This window comes from Bubalus kerabau, chromosome 15, assembly GCF_029407905.1.
Source record: "Bubalus kerabau isolate K-KA32 ecotype Philippines breed swamp buffalo chromosome 15, PCC_UOA_SB_1v2, whole genome shotgun sequence".
In the NCBI taxonomy this organism is placed as follows: Eukaryota; Metazoa; Chordata; class Mammalia; order Artiodactyla; family Bovidae; genus Bubalus; species Bubalus kerabau.
This window is the reverse complement of record NC_073638.1, coordinates 52,138,759-52,160,605: the sequence shown is the minus strand read 5'-3', so window position 1 is coordinate 52,160,605 and position 21,847 is coordinate 52,138,759. Positions and strand designations below refer to the sequence as shown.

The 21,847-nt window shown below is 52.7% G+C and overlaps 2 protein-coding genes across 4 annotated transcripts; one reads left to right on the top strand and one right to left on the bottom strand.

Annotated features, from left to right (window-relative positions):
• Nucleotides 1–110: 110 nt before the first annotated feature.
• Nucleotides 111–17,414, top strand: LOC129629158 (short transient receptor potential channel 2). The gene is made up of 13 exons (XM_055548961.1): nucleotides 111–125; nucleotides 2,284–3,003; nucleotides 4,615–4,827; nucleotides 5,880–6,044; nucleotides 7,170–7,344; nucleotides 10,412–10,612; nucleotides 10,700–10,862; nucleotides 12,084–12,176; nucleotides 13,222–13,414; nucleotides 13,979–14,106; nucleotides 14,228–14,306; nucleotides 15,809–15,938; nucleotides 16,834–17,414. Exons 1-13 carry the CDS (start codon nucleotides 111–113, stop codon nucleotides 17,223–17,225), a joined length of 2,667 nt encoding a protein of 888 aa, XP_055404936.1. The 3' UTR covers nucleotides 17,226–17,414.
• A 265-nt stretch (nucleotides 17,415–17,679) lies between these two features.
• LOC129629161 (ecto-ADP-ribosyltransferase 5-like) lies at nucleotides 17,680–21,591 on the bottom strand. 3 transcript variants are annotated; one of them, XM_055548970.1, is made up of 5 exons: nucleotides 21,288–21,585; nucleotides 20,895–21,085; nucleotides 19,050–19,773; nucleotides 18,281–18,313; nucleotides 17,680–18,195 (listed from the first exon to the last, which is right to left on the bottom strand). In XM_055548970.1, exons 2-5 carry the CDS (start codon nucleotides 20,976–20,978, stop codon nucleotides 18,104–18,106), a joined length of 933 nt encoding a protein of 310 aa, XP_055404945.1. In that variant the 5' UTR covers nucleotides 20,979–21,085; nucleotides 21,288–21,585; the 3' UTR covers nucleotides 17,680–18,103. The 3 variants fall into 3 exon arrangements, with proteins under 3 accessions (XP_055404945.1, XP_055404946.1, XP_055404947.1); XM_055548971.1 differs by having other exon boundaries at nucleotides 17,768–18,192; nucleotides 21,288–21,583; XM_055548972.1 differs by lacking the exon at nucleotides 18,281–18,313 and having other exon boundaries at nucleotides 17,774–18,067; nucleotides 21,288–21,591.
• Nucleotides 21,592–21,847: the final 256 nt, after the last annotated feature.

The window sequence follows — 21,847 nt, the reverse complement described above, 5'->3', positions numbered from 1 at the left end:
GGGCAGGGTTTGGAAGGGCTAGGAAAGAGAAAGCTGGGCACAGCTAGGGGAGCAGACAGAGGAGCCGGAGTTCTCTCCTGCCATCCCCACCAGCATAGGTGGGTGCAGCCATGGACCCCCTCACGGTAAGAGGCCTCTGCTTCCTGCCTTCCCCTATCCTTGTCCCGTTTCTGGCTGTGATTAAAACAATAGATTGACTCAGAGGAGTGGCGGGAACAACACAGCTGCCAGGCAGGTGGGGGACACCACCCTGCGGGTGGGAGGAGAGGGGTTGGAGGCCCAAACCTGGGCACAGAAAGAAGAGCGCTGAGGAAGGGCTGGGCCTGGTGGGAAAGGGGGGCAAGGCAGCACCGGGGGGTTGGAGGGAGTGCTGCCCAGAGCAGGAGGGCAGAGCTGGCAAGTTGGAGGAGAGCCTGGTGGGATCCTGCCGTGAGGCCTGGTCAGCACTCAGGGGCTTGGGAAAAACCCAGTTCAAAGACCCTCCTGCATGGACGTGTCTGGACCTGTCCTTCAGAAGCTCTGGGACTTCGCCAGGGAGGAGCAGCTGGAAGAGGATATCAACAAGATGGGAGCAGGTCCTGGAGAGATCTGTGTGCCCACCCAGGGGTTCCACTCCCAGTGCAGCCCTGTCCTGCTTCAGTCTGCTCCTGCCCAGGCTGCCCACATTGGCCCCACTGTGTGTGGCTTCCTGTGAGGTGGGAGTCGTGCTGAGGGAGGGGCCCCCCGTTAGAACTGAATGAGTACCTTGGATGAAGAGTGTGATCCACACAATAAAATAGCGACTAAGAACATGTTTTTAATCTTTATATCTTCAGGAGACGTGAGAGTATGCCACTGGCTTTTAAAGCTGAAGTGGCCATAAACTAAGGAATGCAAGGGATGTAACTGGAACGTAGCTGCCAGGCAGTTGCGTTGGAAAAGGACTCTGCCCTAGAGCCACTCTGCCCCGCTAGCACCTTGACTTTAGCTTCATGATATGATCTAGTTCTGACTGTGTGAACTGTAAGAGAATAAATGTGTGTGGTTTTAAGCCACTAAACTTAAAAAAAAAAAGCATTTTTCAACCAAGACCAATTTTCTAAATATTATCAGCATTTCATACCAGTCAATGGGATATTGTTGACTAACAGCTTAACAAAAATATACAAGAAGCTGTTATGGTATGAAAGGGTATTTCTAAAACGATTAATTCCTGGAAAATATGGACATGAAGTGTATTCCCTACACAGATATAACTGGGCAGAGGAGGACATTCATATTGTCATCATACAAGATGATCACATTATATAAACTATACATACTAGAGTATATGTCATTAATGTAGAATTTAGTTTCAGAGTAAAACAGATAAAAGTGGTAGCATCGTTATTTTCCTTCTTAAAGGAGGGAAAGTGTTTACCTATCTACCACATTTGGGAGGTTTTGAAGTAGAGATTCCAGAAATCCAAAAGCTACCTACTACTACTAATTTTTGAATTGAGAAGTACCACGGAAGAATAGCTAGGAGCACCAGCTTCTCAACCAAACTGCCTGGGTGACCACCCTGTCTTAAGTGGCTTGGCAAGTCTACCTTGGTTTCCTCTTCTGTTAGTGGGGACAGGGTGAAGTGATAGCTCCTGCCTTATAGGGTTATTTAAGAATTGAATGAGTTACATACTTCTGAGGGTTTAAAAAACTACCTGTACTTAAATACGATATGCTAAGTCACTTCAGTCATGTCCAACTCTTTGCGACCCTATGAACTGTAGCCCACCAGGCTCCCATGTCCATGGGATTCTCCAGGCAAGAATACTGGAGTGGGTTGCGATGTCCTTCTCCAGAGGATCTTCCTGACCCAGGGATGGAACCCACGTCTCTTCTGTCTCCTGTGTTGGCAGACGGGTTCTTGACCACTAGCACCACCTGGAAAGCCCAAACATTAAGTGTACATTAAAACAAAAAGAAACTTGTGTTTGGGATGAAAGTCAAAGTGAAGTCGCTCAGTCATGTCCAACTCTTTGTGACCCCATACTGTAGTCCCCCGGGCTCCTCCGTCCATGGGATTCTCCAAGCAAGAATACTGGAGTGGGTTACCTTTTCCTTCTCCAGGGGATCTTCCCCACCCAGGGACCCAACTCAGGTCTCCCACATTGCAGGCAGACTCTTTACCGTCTGAGCCACCAAGAAGACTATAATGGTGGCTGGGTACAGAGGGTTAAGGGCTTGAAAATGGAAAGGTGAGGGAGGCCCCCAGCAAAGAAGGTTGGGGACCCAAGGTCCCACCCTGTCTGCTCCTTCATCCAGCCTCAGCCTAACTGGACAGAGATCGTGAACAGAAAGCTGAAGTTCCCCGCTCCGCTGCTGGGTGCCATCCAGGAGGGACATACAGGCCTGGTGCAGCAGCTGCTGGAGGTGGGGGTCGAGGCCTCGGGCGGCGGGCCAGGCGGGCCCCCCCGGAATGTGGAGGAGGCCGAGGACCGCTCCTGGAGGGAGGCCCTCAATCTGGCCATCCGCCTGGGCCACGAGGCCATCACTGATATGCTGCTGGCCAATGTCAAGTTCGACTTCCGCCAGATCCATGAGGCCCTGCTGGTTGCTGTGGACACAAACCAACCCGCAGTGGTGCGTCACCTGCTGGCCCGGCTGGAACGCGAGAAGGGCCGCAAGGTGGACACCAGGTCTTCCTCACTGGCTTTCTTTGACTCGTCGATCGATGGCTCCCGCTTCGCCCCTGGGGTCACACCCCTCACCCTGGCCTGCCAGAAGGACCTGTATGAGATCGCCCAGCTGCTCATGGGCCAGGGTCACACCATCCCACGGCCACACCCCGTCTCCTGCGCCTGCCTCGAGTGCAGCAACGCGCGCCGCTACGACCTGCTCAAGTTCTCGCTGTCTCGCATCAACACCTACCGCGGCATCGCCAGCCGCGCCCATCTCTCGCTGGCCAGCGAGGACGCCATGCTCGCGGCCTTCCAGCTCAGCCGCGAGCTCCGGCACCTAGCCCGCAAGGAGCCTGAGTTTAAGGTTGGTTTCTGCTCCTTCCTCCTGCCCTCATTGCCCTGTATCTGTCCTTCCACCAGGGCATGGTCGGGCCTCTGGTGGGTGTTCTGGGAAGAGAGAAAAAACAGAAAGATATTCTCAGAAAACCTCCGTTCTGATGGAGAGTGCCAGAATCCTGCCCTGAAGGGGATTCATTCTAATGGCAGACAGCTGTCACTCCAGGGGGCAACGCATACCCCACCCTAGGGGTGTCCTGGGTCTGTCTGATGGAGGAGGGAGAACACAGATAGAAAAACAGCTGGACAGACTTAGAGATGACATTCAGTAGAACCTGTCCTTTCTGAATGCCTACTGTGTGGTCCCACCTAGAGCATCCTGTGTTGGGGCCTCGAGCTCATGATCATATCAAGGTGGAAGAGGGCAGAGTGAGGAGGACCAGACTCCCCAGAGACTCAGCTACATTCGGGGCCTCTGTGGATGGTGCTACAGGGCTTCCAAGGGCCAGAAAATAGGTCAGGAGGCTACAGCTGTTGTGTGCAGGGCAGACTTCTTAGAGGAAGCGGGATTAACCTTGGCTACACGACCAGGTAGTTTAACACAAGTGAAGAGGAGTAGGGAGGATATTTGATGTAGGGGTTCAGGGCAAGCAAAGACTCTCAGCTAGCAAAAGGTGACACGGGATGAGAGCAGGGGCTCTGTGGGGACAGAACACCTGAAGGGAAGGCCTGGAGGCTGGGACTGATCAGGGGCCTTGAATTCACAGTCTAGTTCCATCCATCACTCACCCACTGACATCCTCTCGGTGCCAGCCTGACTTGATCCCCGTGGTGACAACTACCATTATGTGAGGAAACAGACGGGGATATTAAAACAGAGGCCTAAGGCTGGATGTGACCCGTGCCAGGTGAGCGGGGGAGGAGCGTGCTGCTTCCCTGGAGTCAAAGGATCAGAGAATGAGGACCCCCACTTCCAGGAAGCAGGAAGAGCAGCCCTCTCCCAGAGCCTTTCCCTCCATCCACACAGCAGCCCACAGAAGGAGACACAGGAATGACCATCCCCCACTTCCCAGCAAGGGACAGAGGCTTGGAAAGGGGACACGGCTAACCCAGGGTGCTGCCCCCTGAGGGACCGTGCTGGGCCTCCTGGAATCCTAGCCTGGATTCTCTCTGGTGTTAGGGTCCCAAGTAAGACCGAAGCTAAGCAGGGGAAAGTAGAGGCAAGAGCTGCCCACTCTGTAGCTCCCAAAACTGCCAGCATGTGTTTTCATAGGTAACAAAAGTAAATGAACCCAAGAAGGCATGAAGAGTAGGAGCAAAATCGAAACAGGCAGAGGAAAAGGAAAGGACAAGGGGGGAGCAGAGGTGATGGGAGTGGGGGGGTCTGTGTTGAAATGACTCAGCGATCAGATAGATGTGGTACCAGAGAAGCAATGTTGACACAGTAGGTGCCTTGTTATAGCCAGGACAGGTGGGGCGGCAGAGAAGAAAGGAATAGATGGTTTAGGGTGACATCAGCTGTGGGGAAGTGGCAGCTGAGGGCAGGACAGAGTGGCCCAGGCCCAGTGTCGGGAGGGTGGGCTGACCCAACCGGCTGGGCCCGCAGGATGGCCAGCACACCTGGACTTTCTCCCTACAGCCCGAGTACATTGCCCTGGAGTCGCTGAGCCAGGACTATGGCTTTGAACTGCTGGGCATGTGCCGGAACCAGAGTGAGGTCACCGCAGTGCTCAATGACCTGGGCGAGGACAGCGAGACTGAGCCCGAGGCCGAGGGTCTGGGCCAGGCCTTTGAGGAAGGCATCCCCAACCTGGCGAGGCTGCGACTGGCCGTCAACTACAACCAGAAGCGGGTCAGCTGGGCCTGGCCTGCATCCCCCGCCCTGCCCCCTCTAGATGGCCCCTATCCAACCCTAAGCAAGTCATTTCCCTGCCCTCAGGACCCCCTCATTTTTTTTTAATATTTATATTTATTTCTTTGTGCTGGGATTCAGTTGTGGCACTTGGGATCTAATTCCGCATCCAGGGATTGAACCCAGGTCACCTGCATTGGGAGTACAGAGTCTTAGCTACTGGACCACTGGGGAAGTCCCAGGACCCCTCTTAGATCTTGATTCTGAGCACCCTTCTCTCCAGGCCCTTGATCCTATGGGTCTCCCACCCTCCCTTCTTATCGTCAGTCTAAGTCCCTAACCTCTGCCCAGCCTTGAAAGTCCCATGACCCAACCAGACCAGACTTCTGAGCTTTACCTGTTGGCCTGCTGAGTAGGTTTGGTCTAGTCTTTTTCTGTGGTTATACTTCAATATCTCACTCTATCCAGCAAGATTAGACTAGATCTCTCAGGGCTGAAATATCAAGTGATTCCATTACTCCCCATCTCATTAGCTGCCCACCCCTAAGCCAAAGACATGTTCCCTTTCTAGCCTCCCCCAGCCTCTCACTCCTCCCTCTCACCCACCCTCAGATATCCTAGCCCACCAGGAGCTTAATTAGAAACCTTCCTTTCCAATGACTGCCCAAGTCAGCAAATTCCACCTTCCCTGCTCCTCCCTTTCTCAAGACCATGCTGCCTGGTGCCCCACATCGCTAAGAAGACAAAGAACCCTCAGGGTTCTGGGACCTGTATCCAGTTGCACCCACCACTGCCTGGCTTAGATTCAACAATGTAGGATCTGGAGAGTCCAGAAAATTCTTTGAGCTCAGTTTCTCCTTCATAGACTAGGAAACTAAGTCCCAAAGAGGGGTGGGGTCTGCCCAAGGTCACTTGGCAAGTGGGTTGCCTCTGTTCTTAGCTGGCTGGCCTGGGGAGAAAAGAAACGTGATTCACTTTCTATACCTGACTGACTCCTCTTCTTCCTCCCTGGCCAGTGGTCACTCCCTCTGCTCACACCCTTCTCTGTTTAGTTTGTAGCACACCCCATCTGCCAGCAAGTCCTGTCCTCCATCTGGTGTGGGAACCTGGCTGGCTGGCGTGGGAGCACCACCATCTGGAAGCTCTTCGTCGCCTTCCTCATCTTCCTCACCATGCCCTTCCTCTGCCTTGGCTACTGGCTGGCACCCAAGTCCCGGGTACTAAGAATAGAAATAATGATAATTGTCATTTATTGAGCACTTGTTTTATGCCAAGCCCTGAGCGGGGCCCTTAATGTTCCTTTTAGGCAGTTTGAGGTGGTTCTGGAAGGTAGGCATTGCACCTGGATTTTACAGTGAAGACATAGGGAACAGAAATTCTCTTTTGTCCGCAGGAAATAGCAGAGTTGGGATTGAAACTGAGGTCTCTCTGCCTCCAAAACCTGAGTCTTATATGCAGTCTCTCCTAATGAGATCCCTACCCCAACCTCAAATTCTTTGGGAGCTCTTTTGGACTCAGATATTTTTATTCCTTACTATGAGCCAGACATCATGCCTTGGCACTGCGGACATAAAAAAGATCAGGACCCTGTAAACCAGGTGAGGAATAGGGTAAGCAGTGCTCCAGGAGGCAGGAAAAGGGCATCCATCCAACATCCCAGGGAGGGAGAATGCAAAGCATTAGAGAGACTGAAAGGAATTCTGTGCAGCTAAAGCATAAGTGCAGATAGCAATTAGCAAATGGTGGGAAGCAAGCAGGGGCCCGGGTTCCACAGAACCTTATGCAATGTTGGGAGCTGCTGGAGGATTGTAATGAGGTGAGAGAGCCTATTAGTTTTGTGCTTTAGAGAGCTCTCTCTCTCAGGGGTGTGAAGGATGAATTGGGGGAGGGGTGGGAGGCTGAGAGACTGTCAGAGTGTGTGAGAGAAAGGAAAAGGATTCAGGGATGCCTTCAAGCTTCCTGGTCTGGGTGGTCGGGATGTTTTCTAAGATGGGGACACAGGAAGAAGAGGAAGACATTTGAGATCCAAAGATGATAAACTTACTTTTTAACGTGGTTGTGATCGAAGAGCCTGGAGGACCCCCCTAGGGAAAGTTTTACTTCTGTGATCCTCAGTTCCTAGCTTAAAAATGGAAATAATGATACCACCTCCTACAGTTGTGACGAAAAACATCAATATGAAAGGGGAAAGCCTAATATACAGTACATTCTTGATAAACGTCTGAATAAGTGAGTGAGTGAAAGGAGGAGACACGTGGGGGCTGAGCATCCCCGAAGTTCTCCTGGGAGGGGACAGGTGTGAGCAGGACTCTGAGAAGCCTGCTCTCCTTCCTCCCCCGCAGCTTGGCCGCCTGCTGAAGATCCCGGTGCTGAAGTTCCTGCTGCACTCGGCCTCCTATCTGTGGTTCCTCATCTTCCTGCTGGGAGAGTCCCTGGTCATGGAGACACAGTTGAGTACCTTCCGAGGCCGCAGCCAGAGTGTCTGGGAGACTTCACTACACATGGTTTGGGTTGCAGGTACATGGGTGGGGCCTTTTATTTGTGGTAGACTCCCTCCTGGGGACCCCCTCACTTTTCTTCACAGTGAGCACCCCTATATGGGGTGGCCCCTATAGATGCTCCCTGAATATGTAACCAGACCTCTCAGGGCTCTAGTTCACCATGGGTTTCCCCTTCACCTCTAATCAGGGGATCTCACCCTGTGATAGATCCCTGAGTATGGACCCCATTCTTCCCCTACCCTGGCATTAGTCACTACCCACTCTGGATATTCATATCCTCTCACAAATAAGACACTGGTCCATGGTGTCAGGTGGCAGATCACCTTGGCCTAAAGGTAGCCAGCAAGTACACCACCAGGCAATCTATCCCAAAGGTCATGGAGCAGAAAGACTCATAGACCAAATTAAGATGCTTGAATCGTACAGTTTATTACATAAGTACATACAAATGGTGTACTTATGATAGTGCTGTTTTAAGGACCAGAGGTGAGGTTTGAGCAGAGGATACAGTAGCCAGAAGCTGCCTGGGCCCAGCACTTGATCGTAGGAGAAACCCAGGGGCACATATGTACAGCGGTAGCTTACTAATCATCCTGGTGAGCAGCTATGACTTTTCTTTGCAATTTTGTTGCAGAGGACTTGTGAGGCCACTAGGCATTACCAGTGGGGAGCTAATTTAAGTCAGATGAATCCTAAGGGCCTCATTTGTCTTGTGCATATTCAGTGTGTCACTAATATTGAGTGTCGACCCTGGATATCCTACATGTGTTCACACACGTGTGCTCTGTGTGTGTGTGTGTGTACGCACTCAGTCACTCAGTCATGTCTCACTCATTGTGACCCCATGGACTATAGCCCACCAGGCTCCTCTGTCCATGGAATTTTCCAGGCAAGAATACTGAAGGGAGTTGCCATTTCCTACCCCAAGGGATATTCCCGGCCCAGGGATTGAACCTGCGTCTCTCGCATCTCCTACATTGGCCGGCAGTTTCTTGGCCACTGCACTACTTGGGAAGCCCAACGCATGTGTTCTACTTGCTTTATTTGTCCAACATGTCATCTGGATAATGAACTTACGTATGCTTAAGGCATAAGTTTCATCCATTCTATTGGTGTTCTTTCCTTCTATAGCAAAATTGCATTTTCTCAAACAGTTCAGCAAATGCAGTTGACAAGAATCCCCAGAGCTCTGCCGAGCATTTGGTTAGTCAGCTAAGCAGCTAGGTTGGGCACCTTCCTCATCTATCTTCTCTTGACTTACCTCTAGCTTAGTTGGAAACTCCCAAACCACCAGTAGACTAAGTCTGCTCCTTCACTCTGTAACAAGTCAGTCAGTGAGGCACGAAAGGAAATTTGGCCAAGAAACTCTTGAGAAGAAAATAAGAGTGATCCAAGAGGAAAAGTGTCCCATCCAACTGTTTATCAATCATTATTGACCTGTATTGGGTGGAGGTGAAACCAGTATAGTTCCTGCCTGCAGGGGAAGAAGTCTTAAGAAACAACATTCCTCATTTCTTCATGTAGTGAACACCTGCTGCTGGTCTATTGTGAGCAAAGCCCTGAGAACACATGGATAAATTAATTAGGACTCTATCCAGTAATTTCTGTTGTGATCCGGTGGTTAAGACTCCACACTCTCAATGCAGGGGGCCCAGGTTCAATCCCTGGTTAGGGAACTAGATCCCACACACCACATTTAAAAAAGATTCTGCATGCCACAGTTACAGATCCCACATGCTCAACAAAGACTGAAGATCTGGCATGCTGCAAGTACAACCCTGCACAGCCAAATAAAGATATTTTAAATAAATAGGATTCCATCCACCCATTCAGCATACATCACTGAGCATCCATCCCACCTTCTTGGTGCTCTGCTGCCATGGAAACGGACTCAGTTTCCACCATGCCCTGCTTGTCTCCAGGCCCATGCAAGTTCTCTTTCCCCACAACCCCCTCCCCTTCCATGCTGCCCCAGCTTCCACTCCTCCATCCAGTCTCAGCTCAAACATCACTCTGTGGGAAGTGAAGCTTTCCCTGGTTCCCAAATCAGGGTGAGGATCAGTTCCTGAACACTCCAAAGACAGCCTCTGTTCCCCTGCTCTCCTTCACCTTAGCACTGACCACTCTGGGCTGTAACAACTTGGCTACTTGCCCACCTCCCTCACTAGATTATGAGTCCGGGGAGGCCTGTATGTCTTTTTCACCACAGGATCCCACTGGCACATGATAGGAGCTTAATCAGTGTTTATTCAGTAGTGATTGCTGGGCCTTGTTCTGGGCACTGTGGACAAGGAGGTGAATCGACCACAGTCCCTGCCCTTGAGGGGTTCCAAGTTCAGGGAGGGGAGGGGGACAGACCCAGGAAGAGATACCTTGCAGTGCTCCATGGTGACGGCATCACAGAGGTCTTAAGAGAGCTGTGAAACTCACTGTCCCCGTTAGAGAGGGCTTCGGAGAGGAGGTGAGATTTATCCTGAGTCGCAAAGGTGAGCCCACCTTCCAAAGGGTGTGGAAGGGCTTTCTGGGTGTGGAAGGGCTTTCTAGTTGTGGACAGAACCATGAGTGAAAAAGCATGTGCTTGTATCCAGAAGGGCACAGCATGGCAGGGTCACCTGGCTCACGGGGTCCAGCTCCCAAGACCCTCCCTCCCCAGGCCTGGCCTTGGGCTCTGGGCTGATCATGAGCAGGTTGATAATTTGGAGCCCCTTCAAATCAATACTCTCTAAATATTTGTCCAGTGTGTATTTGGTGGAGGGCAGGGAGACCCAGATTTAGATCATCCCCTCCCAATAACCAGCCTCTGCAGGTGTTACTTTCTGAGTTTATCAGCTGATTGGATCACTGAAACTGGCCTCATGGCCACCGAGTCTGTATCAGCCAGGAGTCCTTTTTATTTCCATGTAAGATCTTTGTGACATTGAAGCAGACTAAATGCCTACATTTTATCACTTTCAAGCCTGGAATATTTTAGTTCCCCTCACCCGGTGGAGAGGTTCCCCCGCCCAACCACACCCACACACCCAGCTCTGACCTGGATGCAGGGGGTGCCTCACCCGGTGCTGGCGCCCTGCCGCCTCCTTCAGGCTTCCTGTGGTTTGAGTGTAAGGAAGTGTGGATCGAGGGCCTGCGCAGTTATCTCCTGGACTGGTGGAACTTCCTGGATATGGTCATCCTCTCCTTGTACCTGGCGGCCTTCACGCTGCGCCTCCTCCTGGCCGGGCTTGCACACAAGCACTGCCAGGATGCCCCTGATGGGGCTGCCTGCCACTACTTCACCTCGGCTGGTGAGTGCCCCTCAGCGCAGCCCTGAATCCCCCGGCCCCCTCTCTTCCTTGGCTCTCAGCCTCGGCCCCCCATTCCCCCCGGCACAGAACGGAGTGAGTGGCGCACGGAGGACCCCCAGTTCCTGGCTGAGGTGCTCTTCGCTGTCACCAGCATGCTCAGCTTCACCCGCCTGGCCTCCATCCTGCCAGCCCACGAGTCGCTGGGCACCCTGCAGATTTCCATGGGCAGGATGATTGATGACATGATCCGGTGCGTACCGCCTCTGCTCCGAGCATCCTCCCCTCTGATGGACCCCATCTGACCTCCTTCTGAAGTTCCCCAGCTCTAGTTAGCACAGGGGTTCTTAACCTGGGTTCCTTGTACAGGCTCCAAAGACCTTGGAAACCCTGGAACTATAGGAAAATTGGGGAATGTAAATGTCAAGATATATTTCTCTGCAGAGAGGGTCTGTATGTGCTGCATGCATGCTAAGTTGCTTCAGCTGGCCAACTCTTTGCTGCCCTATGGACCATAGCCCACCAGGCTCCTCTGTCCATGGGGTTCTCCAGGCAAGAATACTGAAGTGGGTTGCCATGTCCTTCTTCAAGAGATCCTCCTGACCCAGGGATTGAACCTGTGTCTCTTAAGTCTGCATTGGCAAGCAGGCTCTTTACCACAAGAGCCGCCTGGGAAGCCGGAGAGGCTCTATAACTTTCATCTAATTCTCAAAGAGACCTATGACTCCAAAGATCAAGAACCACCGAATGCAGAAAAAGCCCTTGGTTGGCATGCCAGTTCTGTCACTGTCTCCATGGCCAACCTGGGCCTCCTTTTTCCCATTTTTGAGGTGAGACACTGGACTCAGAGGTCCCTTTGGATGGTTCCCCCTGTACAACTGTTCTTGGAACTCATGGAATTATCTGGTCTTCTTGATAATTATCATCTAATCATTTACAGCCTACCTGGCCTTTCGCCCTAGTCAGAGCCCATAGTTAATGCCTGCTTCCCTGGAAATCCCCTGCCTGAGGTAGGATGGGAGTGGGTGCCCTTGGTGGGAAAAAACCTTGGTTACATCTGTGAACATCTTCAGCTCAGCTCAGCTTCCATCCCTCCCTGAAGCAAGGCAACTCAACTCACACACGGCTTTAACTCTGCTGGTGAGAAATCCTGTCCAGTAGGACTCTGTGACTCTCCCCATCCTTGTACCACATCTCAGCATCTCAGTCCCTCCCTGGGAGCCTGGACCATCCTCAACTTTGACTGCTTCAACCCAGAACTCTTTATTCTGGAGGGAGAGTTTCTGCTTCAACACCCTTTCAATCCCTTCTCGTTTCCCACCCCCTAATTTCTCTCTTCTTAATAATAACCAGACTGAATGCTTGTCAAGTAGAGGCTGAGCCTAGGAGCCATCACCCCCATCCTCTTCCTAGAGCCTGCCTTCTCCCAGGGTACAGCCCTGCTCTGACCCTTCCCCATCCCGCCTCCTGCCAGGTTCATGTTCATCCTCATGATCATCCTGACCGCCTTCCTCTGCGGCCTCAACAACATCTACGTGCCTTACCAGGAGACTGAGCGGCTGGGCAAGTATGCCGGGGCGGAGGCGGGCCAGGCAGGTGGGAGTCTGGGCATTCTGGGCAAAAGGGGTACATGTACCAAAGCAAGGGGGTATGTTTGGAGACTAGCAAGACTTCCTCCATGGCTGGCACATGGAGGGGATTTTGAGAGAGGAGGCGGGAGAGGGTAGAGGGGCCAGGTCATGGAGCTCTTGAAGGGCCTGCCAAGAAACCTGCCTTAACCAACCTCACCCAATCTGCCTTACCCTGCCTTTCCCAGGCCAGAGAGCTCCAAGTGGCCTCCCAAGCAATCGTTCAATCATGAATTCATGAGTACAACTACATGATGGTTTTATTAATGATGCTGAAGGACTTGTGGTTGGATCTGTGGATGTTTGTCAAGGCTTTCTCAAAGTAAATGGAGGCTTTATTCAGACCAACCCTTTTTTCCAAGAATCTTTGTTCACGTTCTGGCTTCTGGATGTTGAAAAACTCTGCTGGCACGGTTTAAAGCATGAATCTTAGTGCTAGGGACAGGAACTACTCCTTCCAGCCTCCTTCAAGGACCCTGGTGGGATCAGTCACTCCACAGTAGCATGAACAGGCTGAGCCCTCCTGCTCTTTGATGGGTGACAGCTAAATAAAAGTATTTTTGCTAAAAACCTCAGGTAGGTCACGTAATAGGCATCTGGACCAAGAGTAGTTAGGAGCATTTAAAGTTTGACAAACAGAAGTCAAGCTCATCAGCTCAGCATTGAGAAAGAACACACTGAATGCAGTGTGGAGGATGGAAGAGGTAGAGTTAAGTGTCCATCTCACCCCCATCTCCACCCAGAACATAAAGTCCCTGAAGACAGGGACTCTGCTTGTCTTGTTCATGGCTGCATCCTTAGCGCCTGTTCCTGGTACTTCTGTGTGCTCAGTAAATTCTGGCTCAGAAACTGCAAGCAGTCCAAAGGGCTTTGTGGAAGCAGAGCACCTTTGGCTGGGTCCCCAGGGTGAGGAGGAGTGAGTCTGGGTGGCCCCCAGGCTCATCTCCCACCTCTCACATCCCACTCTTCGGCCCACTGTGCCAGTTTCAATGAGACCTTCCAGTTTCTGTTTTGGACGATGTTTGGCATGGAGGAGCACAGTGTGGTGGACATGCCTCAGTTTCTGGTGCCGGAATTCGTGGGCCGGGCCCTCTATGGCATCTTTACCATCGTCATGGTGATTGTGCTGCTCAACATGCTCATTGCCATGATCACCAACTCATTCCAGAAGATTGAGGTACGTGAACTGAGGGCAGCTCAGGCAGAGGGAAGAAGAGGGAAAGGGAAGGAAAGGAATAGGATGCAAGGAGTCAGGAGATTTGGGTTCCTGCTCTGTTGCCACTACTGCCTTGTTTTGAGACTGGGGACAAGTTTTCCTCTCAAGCCCTCAACTTCCTCGTCTGTAGATTGAGGGTCTTGATGTTATTGTTTTTATCAGACACAAGTCTAGTGCTCATTCCACATTAGGGCTGGGAGAAAGTGTGTGTTGTGGAAAAGAAGGTGGAAACATGAGAAGTGAGAGGGAAGAAGATGGATGAGTTAGGGTTTGTGGGCTAGAGAACAGGCTGGCAGGAACTGAATGTCAGAAGGAGGCAAGATGATGGGGAGGAAGTGGGAAGGGGGGTACCAACAGGGGAGATGTGGATGATAGGTGAGGATGGAGACAAGAATGGGGAGAAGAAAGTGGTGGGCACACAGGAGATAAGAGACCAGAGGATTGGGGGAAATGGGGCAGACTGAGTGGGCGGGAGGGCTAGGCACCAAAGTGGTCCTTGCTGAGTCCCCGCTTCCTGGCCCTCAGGACGCTGCTGACGTGGAGTGGAAGTTTGCTCGCTCAAAACTCTACCTGTCCTACTTCCGAGAGGGCCTGACATTGCCTGTGCCATTCAATATCCTGCCCTCCCCCAAGGCCATCTTCTACCTGCTCAGGTGAGGACCTCAGAGCCCTCACTCCCAAGCCCCCAGCACTCAGCACTTCCACCCCACTCCTGCCCCATCTCCCTGGACCCTTTCCCCTGACTAACGCCTTCCCACCATCTCAATGTCTCAGGAGAGTTTTCCGCTTCATTTGCTGTTGCCACTTCTGCTGCAAAACCAAGAAGCCAGACTATCCCCCAGTCCCCACCTTTGTGAGTATCTCATGTGCTTGTTGTGAGTCTTCCTCACATCAGGCTTTTAGCTGTACTCTCTGTACCATCCATTTGTCTGAACACCCCTGTCTCATCTGACTTCCCAGGTATGTTTGCAGAAAGTCTGCTCCCAGTTCCTACTCTCTCCTGTGGCCTTTCCCTCTACCTGGCTCTGGCCGTGCCCTAAATCTCCAATCCTATATCATCCAGTTTAAAATGAAGTCCATGCCACCCTCCTCTCAAGCCACCAATACCCTGTAAGCTCCAGGCAAAACTTTTTGCCCTAAACCGAGCCAAGAACCTGTTGAATGTTTCCCACAATAAAACATTTAGAAGCTAAGGGAAGAGTGCCCCACACACTGGGAAATTCGAAGGTGACTGAGGCCTGAGAGAGGAGGGCAGGCCTCCAGGGGATTAACTTACCTCTGCTTCTCTGCTCCCTAACTCAGTCTGGCTTGGCATGGGACCCCGCCTAATTCAGATAGCATTATTGTAGGGGGTCCCATCTTTTCCCCTTAAAACATGTTACCTGAGGGTCTCTCTAAGGCAGGGTCTCTCTAAGGTCAGCTCTGTGAAGCCATAGGCCAGCGCTGAGGCTCAGAGGCCCCTGGATCCTCTGATGAAGTAGGCCTTCCCTTTATCTGCTGGTCAATACTTTGTTTAATAAATACTTACCTAAGCACACCTATGCTGGAAATAAAGATATGCAGAATGGTGGACCCTTGAAATGCCAAGTCTAGAGCAGCAGAAAGAAACGGCATGTATGATCTTTCCTGGCCAGGGATCGTACCAGCATCCCCTGCCTTGCAAGGCAGATTCTTAACCACTGGACCATCAGGGAAACCCACCATCTCCATATTCAGTCTGGAGACATTCAGCCTGAAGAAGCTGAGCAGCTTGGCTCAAGGCTCACAGAGGCAAAGTGACCAAGCTGAGATTTCAGCCTGTTTTCCAAGCCCAGCACTTTGCAATCTTTACCTCTGCTCCCTCTCTCTATTATCTGCCCCAAAGGTCTGACTTGCCTTCCTAGTTCTGTCCTGAGGTCTGAAACTGGACCCAGAACCAATCACTCTAACTTACACGATGGTTTCCATTTTCTTTGCATGAGCTAGTCTGTGCATGTGCATCCCCATATCCTCTAGTCTCCCCTCTGAGGAATTGGAAGGACAAGGTTAACCTGCCCTGACTCAGCTCAAGAAAACCAAGGATGGGTTGGTGGCACGAGAGAGCTCCACTCTGTCCTGCTCAGCATTTCTCCTTGCCCACTCCCCTCTTCCTCCTCTTCCTCTCCTAACCCTCACCCACCTCCGTCCCTGGTTCCCTGCACTCAGCCATTCCACAATGTGTGGCCTCCATCCAGACTATCTGCCAGACCTGCACGAAGGTCTGGACGTGCGGCCTTCAGGGACAGACAACTCTGCACAGACTGTGCCTCCATCCTTCATTGCCTGGGGCAGGTTGCAGTGAGGAATCCCTCTTACCCTCCTGTCTTCCCATCCCAGGCCAATCCTGGGGCAGGGGCAGGGCCAGGGGAGGGAGAGCGTGGATCCTACCGGCTTCGGGTCATCAAGGCGCTGGTGCAACGCTACATAGAGACTGCCCAGCGGGAGTTTGAGGAGACTCGTCGGAAAGGTTAGTTGCTTACTTCCCAGCCTTTCCCATTCCTGTCCCTTGCTCATCTGGAACACCCAGCCTCACACCCCTTGTCCAGCCTGCAGTTCTCTCTGTGGTCCCCTCTGACCCACCCTCAGAAGCCACAACTTACAGAGAGAGTATGTGCCCTTGCACTCAATATCCCCCGGCCCCACCCCCCATTCAGACATTTATCCCACTCCCTTCATTTATCCCTTCGTTCCTACCTTCATTTATGTGTTCATTTATTCTCTCAACCATTCCCTTATGCATTCACTCTTTCACTTTATTCATCATTCATTCATTCATTCAATTAGAGTTCATTGCTAAGCCCCCTTATTCCCAGCAGGGACACATGGGAAGCTTTCAGTTTGGTGAGGAAGAGAAACTATCTCCCTAGTCAGGAAGTGCTTTAAAAAAGAGAAACAAATTGCAGTGGGAGCTCAAAGGAGAGGAAGAGCCTATCATTTTGAGAGGCTCATGGGAAGGCAGAAGGCTAGAGTACCAGAAGCTGGAGAGAGAGAGAGGGTTGGGTCTGCACTCGGCCCTGAGGGTGGGTGTGAGCAGGCCAGATGTAAATGGGGAAGAGGAGAACTGGGCAGATATACATATATCTACCCATAGACAATTCTCATCCCTATGACTCCTGACCCCTCTCTGGTCCATAAGACCTTTATTTTGCTATCTTCTAATCCCATCACCACCCCAGCTCTGCTGATTCATCCACCCCTGACGCAGCCTGCTCATCTGGCCCACAACCCAGTGCCAGTCCCTCACTTCCTCCAGTTCTCCTGCTTCAGGATGCTCCAGCATGCCCTCCCCTGTTGAGGGTAGAAATGGACCAGGGCAGACTCACCTTCTGAGAGACCCCCTCATCTCTACTCCCACCCCCCAGACCTGGGCAACAGACTGACAGAGCTCACCAAGACGGTGTCTCGACTGCAGAGTGAGGTAGCAGGTGTGCAGCGGGCTGTGGTGGAGGCAGGGCCACGCCGGCCGCCCGGAGGAGCCAGCGTCCTCAGTCGCTACATCACCCGAGTGCGCAACAGCTTCCAGAACCTGGGGCCCCCCATCCCTGAGACCCCGGAGCTGACAGTGCCAGCGACAGTGGGGACCCAGGAGTCATCAGAAACAGGGCTTCCAGATGCTGGAGGGGCTCAGGCTCCAGCCTCTGGGGAATCTGGCCCCTCCTCCCCAGCTCACGTGTTAGTGCACAGGGAGCAAGAATCAGAGGGGGCTGGGGACCTGCCCCAGGAGGCAGACCTGGGAGCCAAGGAGGGGACCTGATGCTGGGGGAGGGGGTCACTTCCCTTCTGTTGCTGACTAGAGCAGCCTAGATAGCTGAGGGCAGGGGTCACATCATGGGAGCCCCCGCTGCTTTCCTTGCCTCAATAAAGCCTTTGCTCTGGAGCTCAGATGTCTCCAGAGGATGTGAGAATCTCTGATGTTTTGAAATGACCAACGCCGAAATGAACCCTGGTGGGAGCCAGAACACAGAGAAATGGCTTGCTCTGGGGAACTGATATCTTGGGCTTAGGATCCTTCTTTGAGCTCCTTCAGACTTTTGATGGAACTGAGGCTGGGTGGCAGGGGTCCTGGTTTGAAAACAACCTCTTGGACCTTCAGCAAGTTGCTTCCTTCCTTGGCTCTGCATTCCTTGTCAGACAAACAGCCGAGGAAGCCATCTGTCCCCCTTCCTGCCTTCCGGGCTGTTGTGAGGAACCTCTAGGTCTATTAAAGCATCTGGGGTTGCAGGCTATGGTGTGTGACAAGGGTCTGCACCTGGACCATGTCTAAAAGTGATCAAGAAGTCATTCATTGAGTCCCTGAGTCCCATAAAACCAAAGCAGGGCAGAGAGTCCAGTCTCATGAAACAAAGCAGTCATGAAATTTGATGTCACCATACTGCAGCACTGTTTAATGGAGCAGCCATCACAGCACTATCCTTGCTTGTTCCCAGGAGTCCCCACCACAGAGCGGGGCTCCCTCCACCCTACCATGGCCTCAGATCCCCCGACATCCTGGTTGAAGACATGCCTGCTAGGTCTGGGTCTGAAACCATCTTGTTGCTTCTCCAGGCTCGTCGAAGCCTCCCTTCTTCATCTGGAGGTCACATGTTCCCAGGACTCCTAAGTGGCAGGCATTGAACGTTCAGAGCCCAGCTCCTAAGAGCTGGAACCCCCAAGAGGCCAAGAGCAGGGTCTTCCACGAGAGCAGAGAAAAGGCCCCTTGGAGAGTGAGTCTGCCTGCCCGCCTGCTAGAGAGAAAAGAAAAGGCAGTGAATGGTCAGCAGGGCCACGGGGGAGTCAAAGAGCCAAGGGAGGGACCCAAGGGTGACTCACTTGGCACAGACTCACAGCTCGGCCTCTTCTTCTCTGCAAAAGACACCACAGTGAGGCCTCCAGGTAGACAGACCCTCACACTCCAAACTTCCCTTCCCACCAGGCCCTGGCAAGGCCACTCCTCATCACAATCCACCTTTCCCTTTTCCCAAACACACTCTGACTTCCCTTCCTCCTCCTCCTGCAAGAAATCTTCCCCGTTTGCCTTTCCATCCCTGCCCCACCCTGGCCCAGTCACTCTGTCCTGCCTCAGCGCTGGGGAATAGCACATGTACGTCCCATCAACCCACTACGCCCACCTCCTCTTGGGATCTGAAGCAGCGCTCCTGCCACTTTCCTCTGCTTATTGCCCTCCTTAACCAGGTTCTTTTGGTCTATTAGACTGTGTAGCAGAAGGAATGGGGAAGGCAATGGCAACCCACTCCAGTACTCTTGCCTGGAAAATGCCAGGGACGGGGGAGCCTGGTGGGCTGCCATCTATGGGGTCGCACAGAGTCGGACACGACTGAAGCGACTTAGCAGCAGCAGCAGCAGCAGCAGAAGGAAAATTTTGAGAACATTTAGAGAATCATCTGAGAATATCACATGTGCAGAAAACACTTATCTGACTATCTCTGAGCTGGCAGAACCTGAGTCACAGAGAAAAATATCTCCAACTAGCTTCTGGCCTTCAGCGTCCTCATTAATCACGTGGGTCTCTTGAAGGCCCTGGGGACTGAAATCAACTGGGGACCTCCTGGCAGTCCTGCTTCCCTCATGCATGGCTCACCACCCAGATAGGCGCAGTTAAAGTGGCTGCACATCTGATCACTGCTGGAGAGAGTCACCAGGCTGTTGTTTCCATCCTTAAAGAAACTTGTCACCACGAAGACTTCATGAGGGGGGATCAGCACCTCACGCTCTTTAGGAAAGACAGACAGGGCCTGGATGGGGGCCCCAAAGCAAGTCCTTAGAGAGAAGAAGGTGGCATTACCAAATCCGCGGGCCACTGTCTCATCCAGGGAACTGGAGGTAAACTGGCCCAAGCGGACAGAGTCCCCCACACTCTTGGGTTCAAAGCAAATGGTGCCCACACCACGGAACACCTCCTGCCCAGGTTCCCTGCTGCAGCCCCCACCACCCCGCAGCAGCTGCAGGGCCCGGGTCAGGTAGAAATGCAGGGCCTTGAAAGGGAAGTGATTCATGTAGGACTCCCAGGAGCCACCGCCAGTCCGCACAGCCTGGTTCAGCTCCCGGTACAAAGTGTTGGATGAGTTGGTGTAGACCATGATGGCAATTCCGTGCTGGCTTCTGAAGCCAGGAGGCAGAATGAGCCCTGGACGTTTTTGTTCCCAGGCCTTCTGGGCTGTCTCCCAGGACTCTCGCAGCAGGGCATGGTCGGCCATCTCCTTCTCTAACAGAAGCACTGCTTTCTCCTCCATCTCCTCCGAGCAGCCCACATAGGCATCATCGAATGTGTCTGGAGCCAGGCTCAGGTTCTGGATGGAAATATTCTGCGGTAATGGAGAAAAGGAAGAGAGGAGCCACACAGGAAAACACATAAGTTCAGGGTACTGGACAGAGGTCCTGGTGGAAGATCAGTTTAGAAGCACAGAATCTCAGTCTGGGACTTCCCTGGCAGTCTAGTGCTTAAAACTCTGAGCTCTCTATGCAGGAGGCAAAGGTTCAATCCCTGGTCAGAGAACTAAGATTGGCTGCACCGTGGGACCAAAAAAAACTCCCACCCCCCAAATGCCCCAAATCTCATTTCTATGCCCAAAATAGAGTGTGAAATTTGGCAAGAGCTCCAAAATATAAATAACAGGCACTGGAGTCAGTCAAATATGGGTTAATTCCTGAATTCACCACTTACTGCTTGTGAGATTTAGGGCAAATCTCAACTTTTCTGGGCTCAGGTTCTCCCCCTATACACTGAGGATACTTCCAACCTCAGGGTTATTGTCAGGACTGCGTATAGATCCTCACTGTGTACCAACTAAGAGGAGTCATCTATCGTTAGAGAGGTTCCTGCGCGTGGTGGGACGTGGGGCTGGATGACCTCCAAACACCTTTCTGGCTCTGAGACTCACTGTGCAGATAACATACAAATATACAATCAATCTCCAATGACCTGACCCCATGCCCAGCCTCTGACTCTTTCCCTCTCCCACACAGGTGTGTAGATACCACACCAGATCCCTGTCAGCTCTGAGATTCAGTCCTCTGCTGCTCTAGAAGCCTGCATCCTCCAACCTGGGGTGGGAGTGGGGAGGAAGTCAAGCCCTGGTCTGGAAGGGGCTGCAGGAGGGTCGTACACAGGTAACCCTAAGGAGAGTGTGCAGGCTGGGCCCCGGGTGGGAAATGGGAAGTGAGAGGAGGAAGCTGGAGGCTGTCCCGAGGGAGGAGGGTATGAAGGCAGGAGGGTGAGAGGAGAACCAGTGGGTGGAGGTGGGGTTCTGGGAGATGGAATGGGAACTTGGGGCTCCCTGCAGTGATCCTGAGAGGAAGAGGGTTCAGAGGATGACATCCTAGAGAAGCATCCCTGGGAGGGATCTTTGAGGAGTCAGGCAATGGGTTCCCCCCAAGTGTTCCTTACGTGGCAGCATATAGTTCCCCCCTCCCCTGCCCCCGTTACCTGCCAGGGGACAGACGGGCGGACACTGCTGCCGAGGGTGTGGAGGCTAAGGCAGCTGAGGGCGATCAGCAGAGCTGCCAACATTATTCCTCAGAGACACTTGGAGAATGAGATCCAGCTGAGGGTGGGACCAGCGATGGTCCAGGCTTGGCTTCGATGGGCTGGGGGACAGAAATTTGGCCCGGCAGGGCCTGGGCGGAGCCAAGGGCGGGTCTAAGTGAGTGGGCGGGGCTTGGGTTTTAGCATCCGCCGCCTTCACCCCAGCACAACGTCAGTCTTTGCTCCCCTCCTCCCGGCTGCCGGAGTGCTCAACACCTTTTGCCCCGGGGGTGATATAGGCGGATGGGTAATTTGGTTCTACTTGGAAAGAGAAGATGGGAGTCAAGGACCCACCTGGACGTGGCGAAGACCCAGAGCGGGAAAAAGCACTTAAGTTTCCGGGCAGCAGGGGCTGAAGTCTATGCGGGCGCTACAATGTCCCCTGTCCCCCGAGTCCCGCAGATCAACAAAGTCGGCGGCTAAGTATAGCACCGGTGGCGGTAACCCGACACCTCTCTTCCACAACAACAGACACCGGAGTGGGGGGAGCGGGACTGTGGGCTGTAACTCCCCTTCCCAGTGACTGCGCGGTCTTTCTCGAGGACCTTCTTTGTCTTCTAGCAAGACCAGAGCTAGAGAAAGGGAATTTTGAGACGTGGTCTCTCCCTTGGGAAGGCCCTCACCGCTATGGCCGGCATCCAGATCAGTAGGCGGAGGGGACCAAAAGGGTTCCGCCCGCAGAGAGGTCCCCACTTGTGCACTCGTTGATTTGCATATAATTTGCATACGGCCAACTGTTGGTGATGTGTACTCCAGCATCTGAGCGGTCTCCACCCCTCTCCTTTCTTTTTACACCCCTTCCCTTCGGTAAGCCTTGCCCAGATGCAGGGCTCTCTCCCTGACATCCTCAGGGG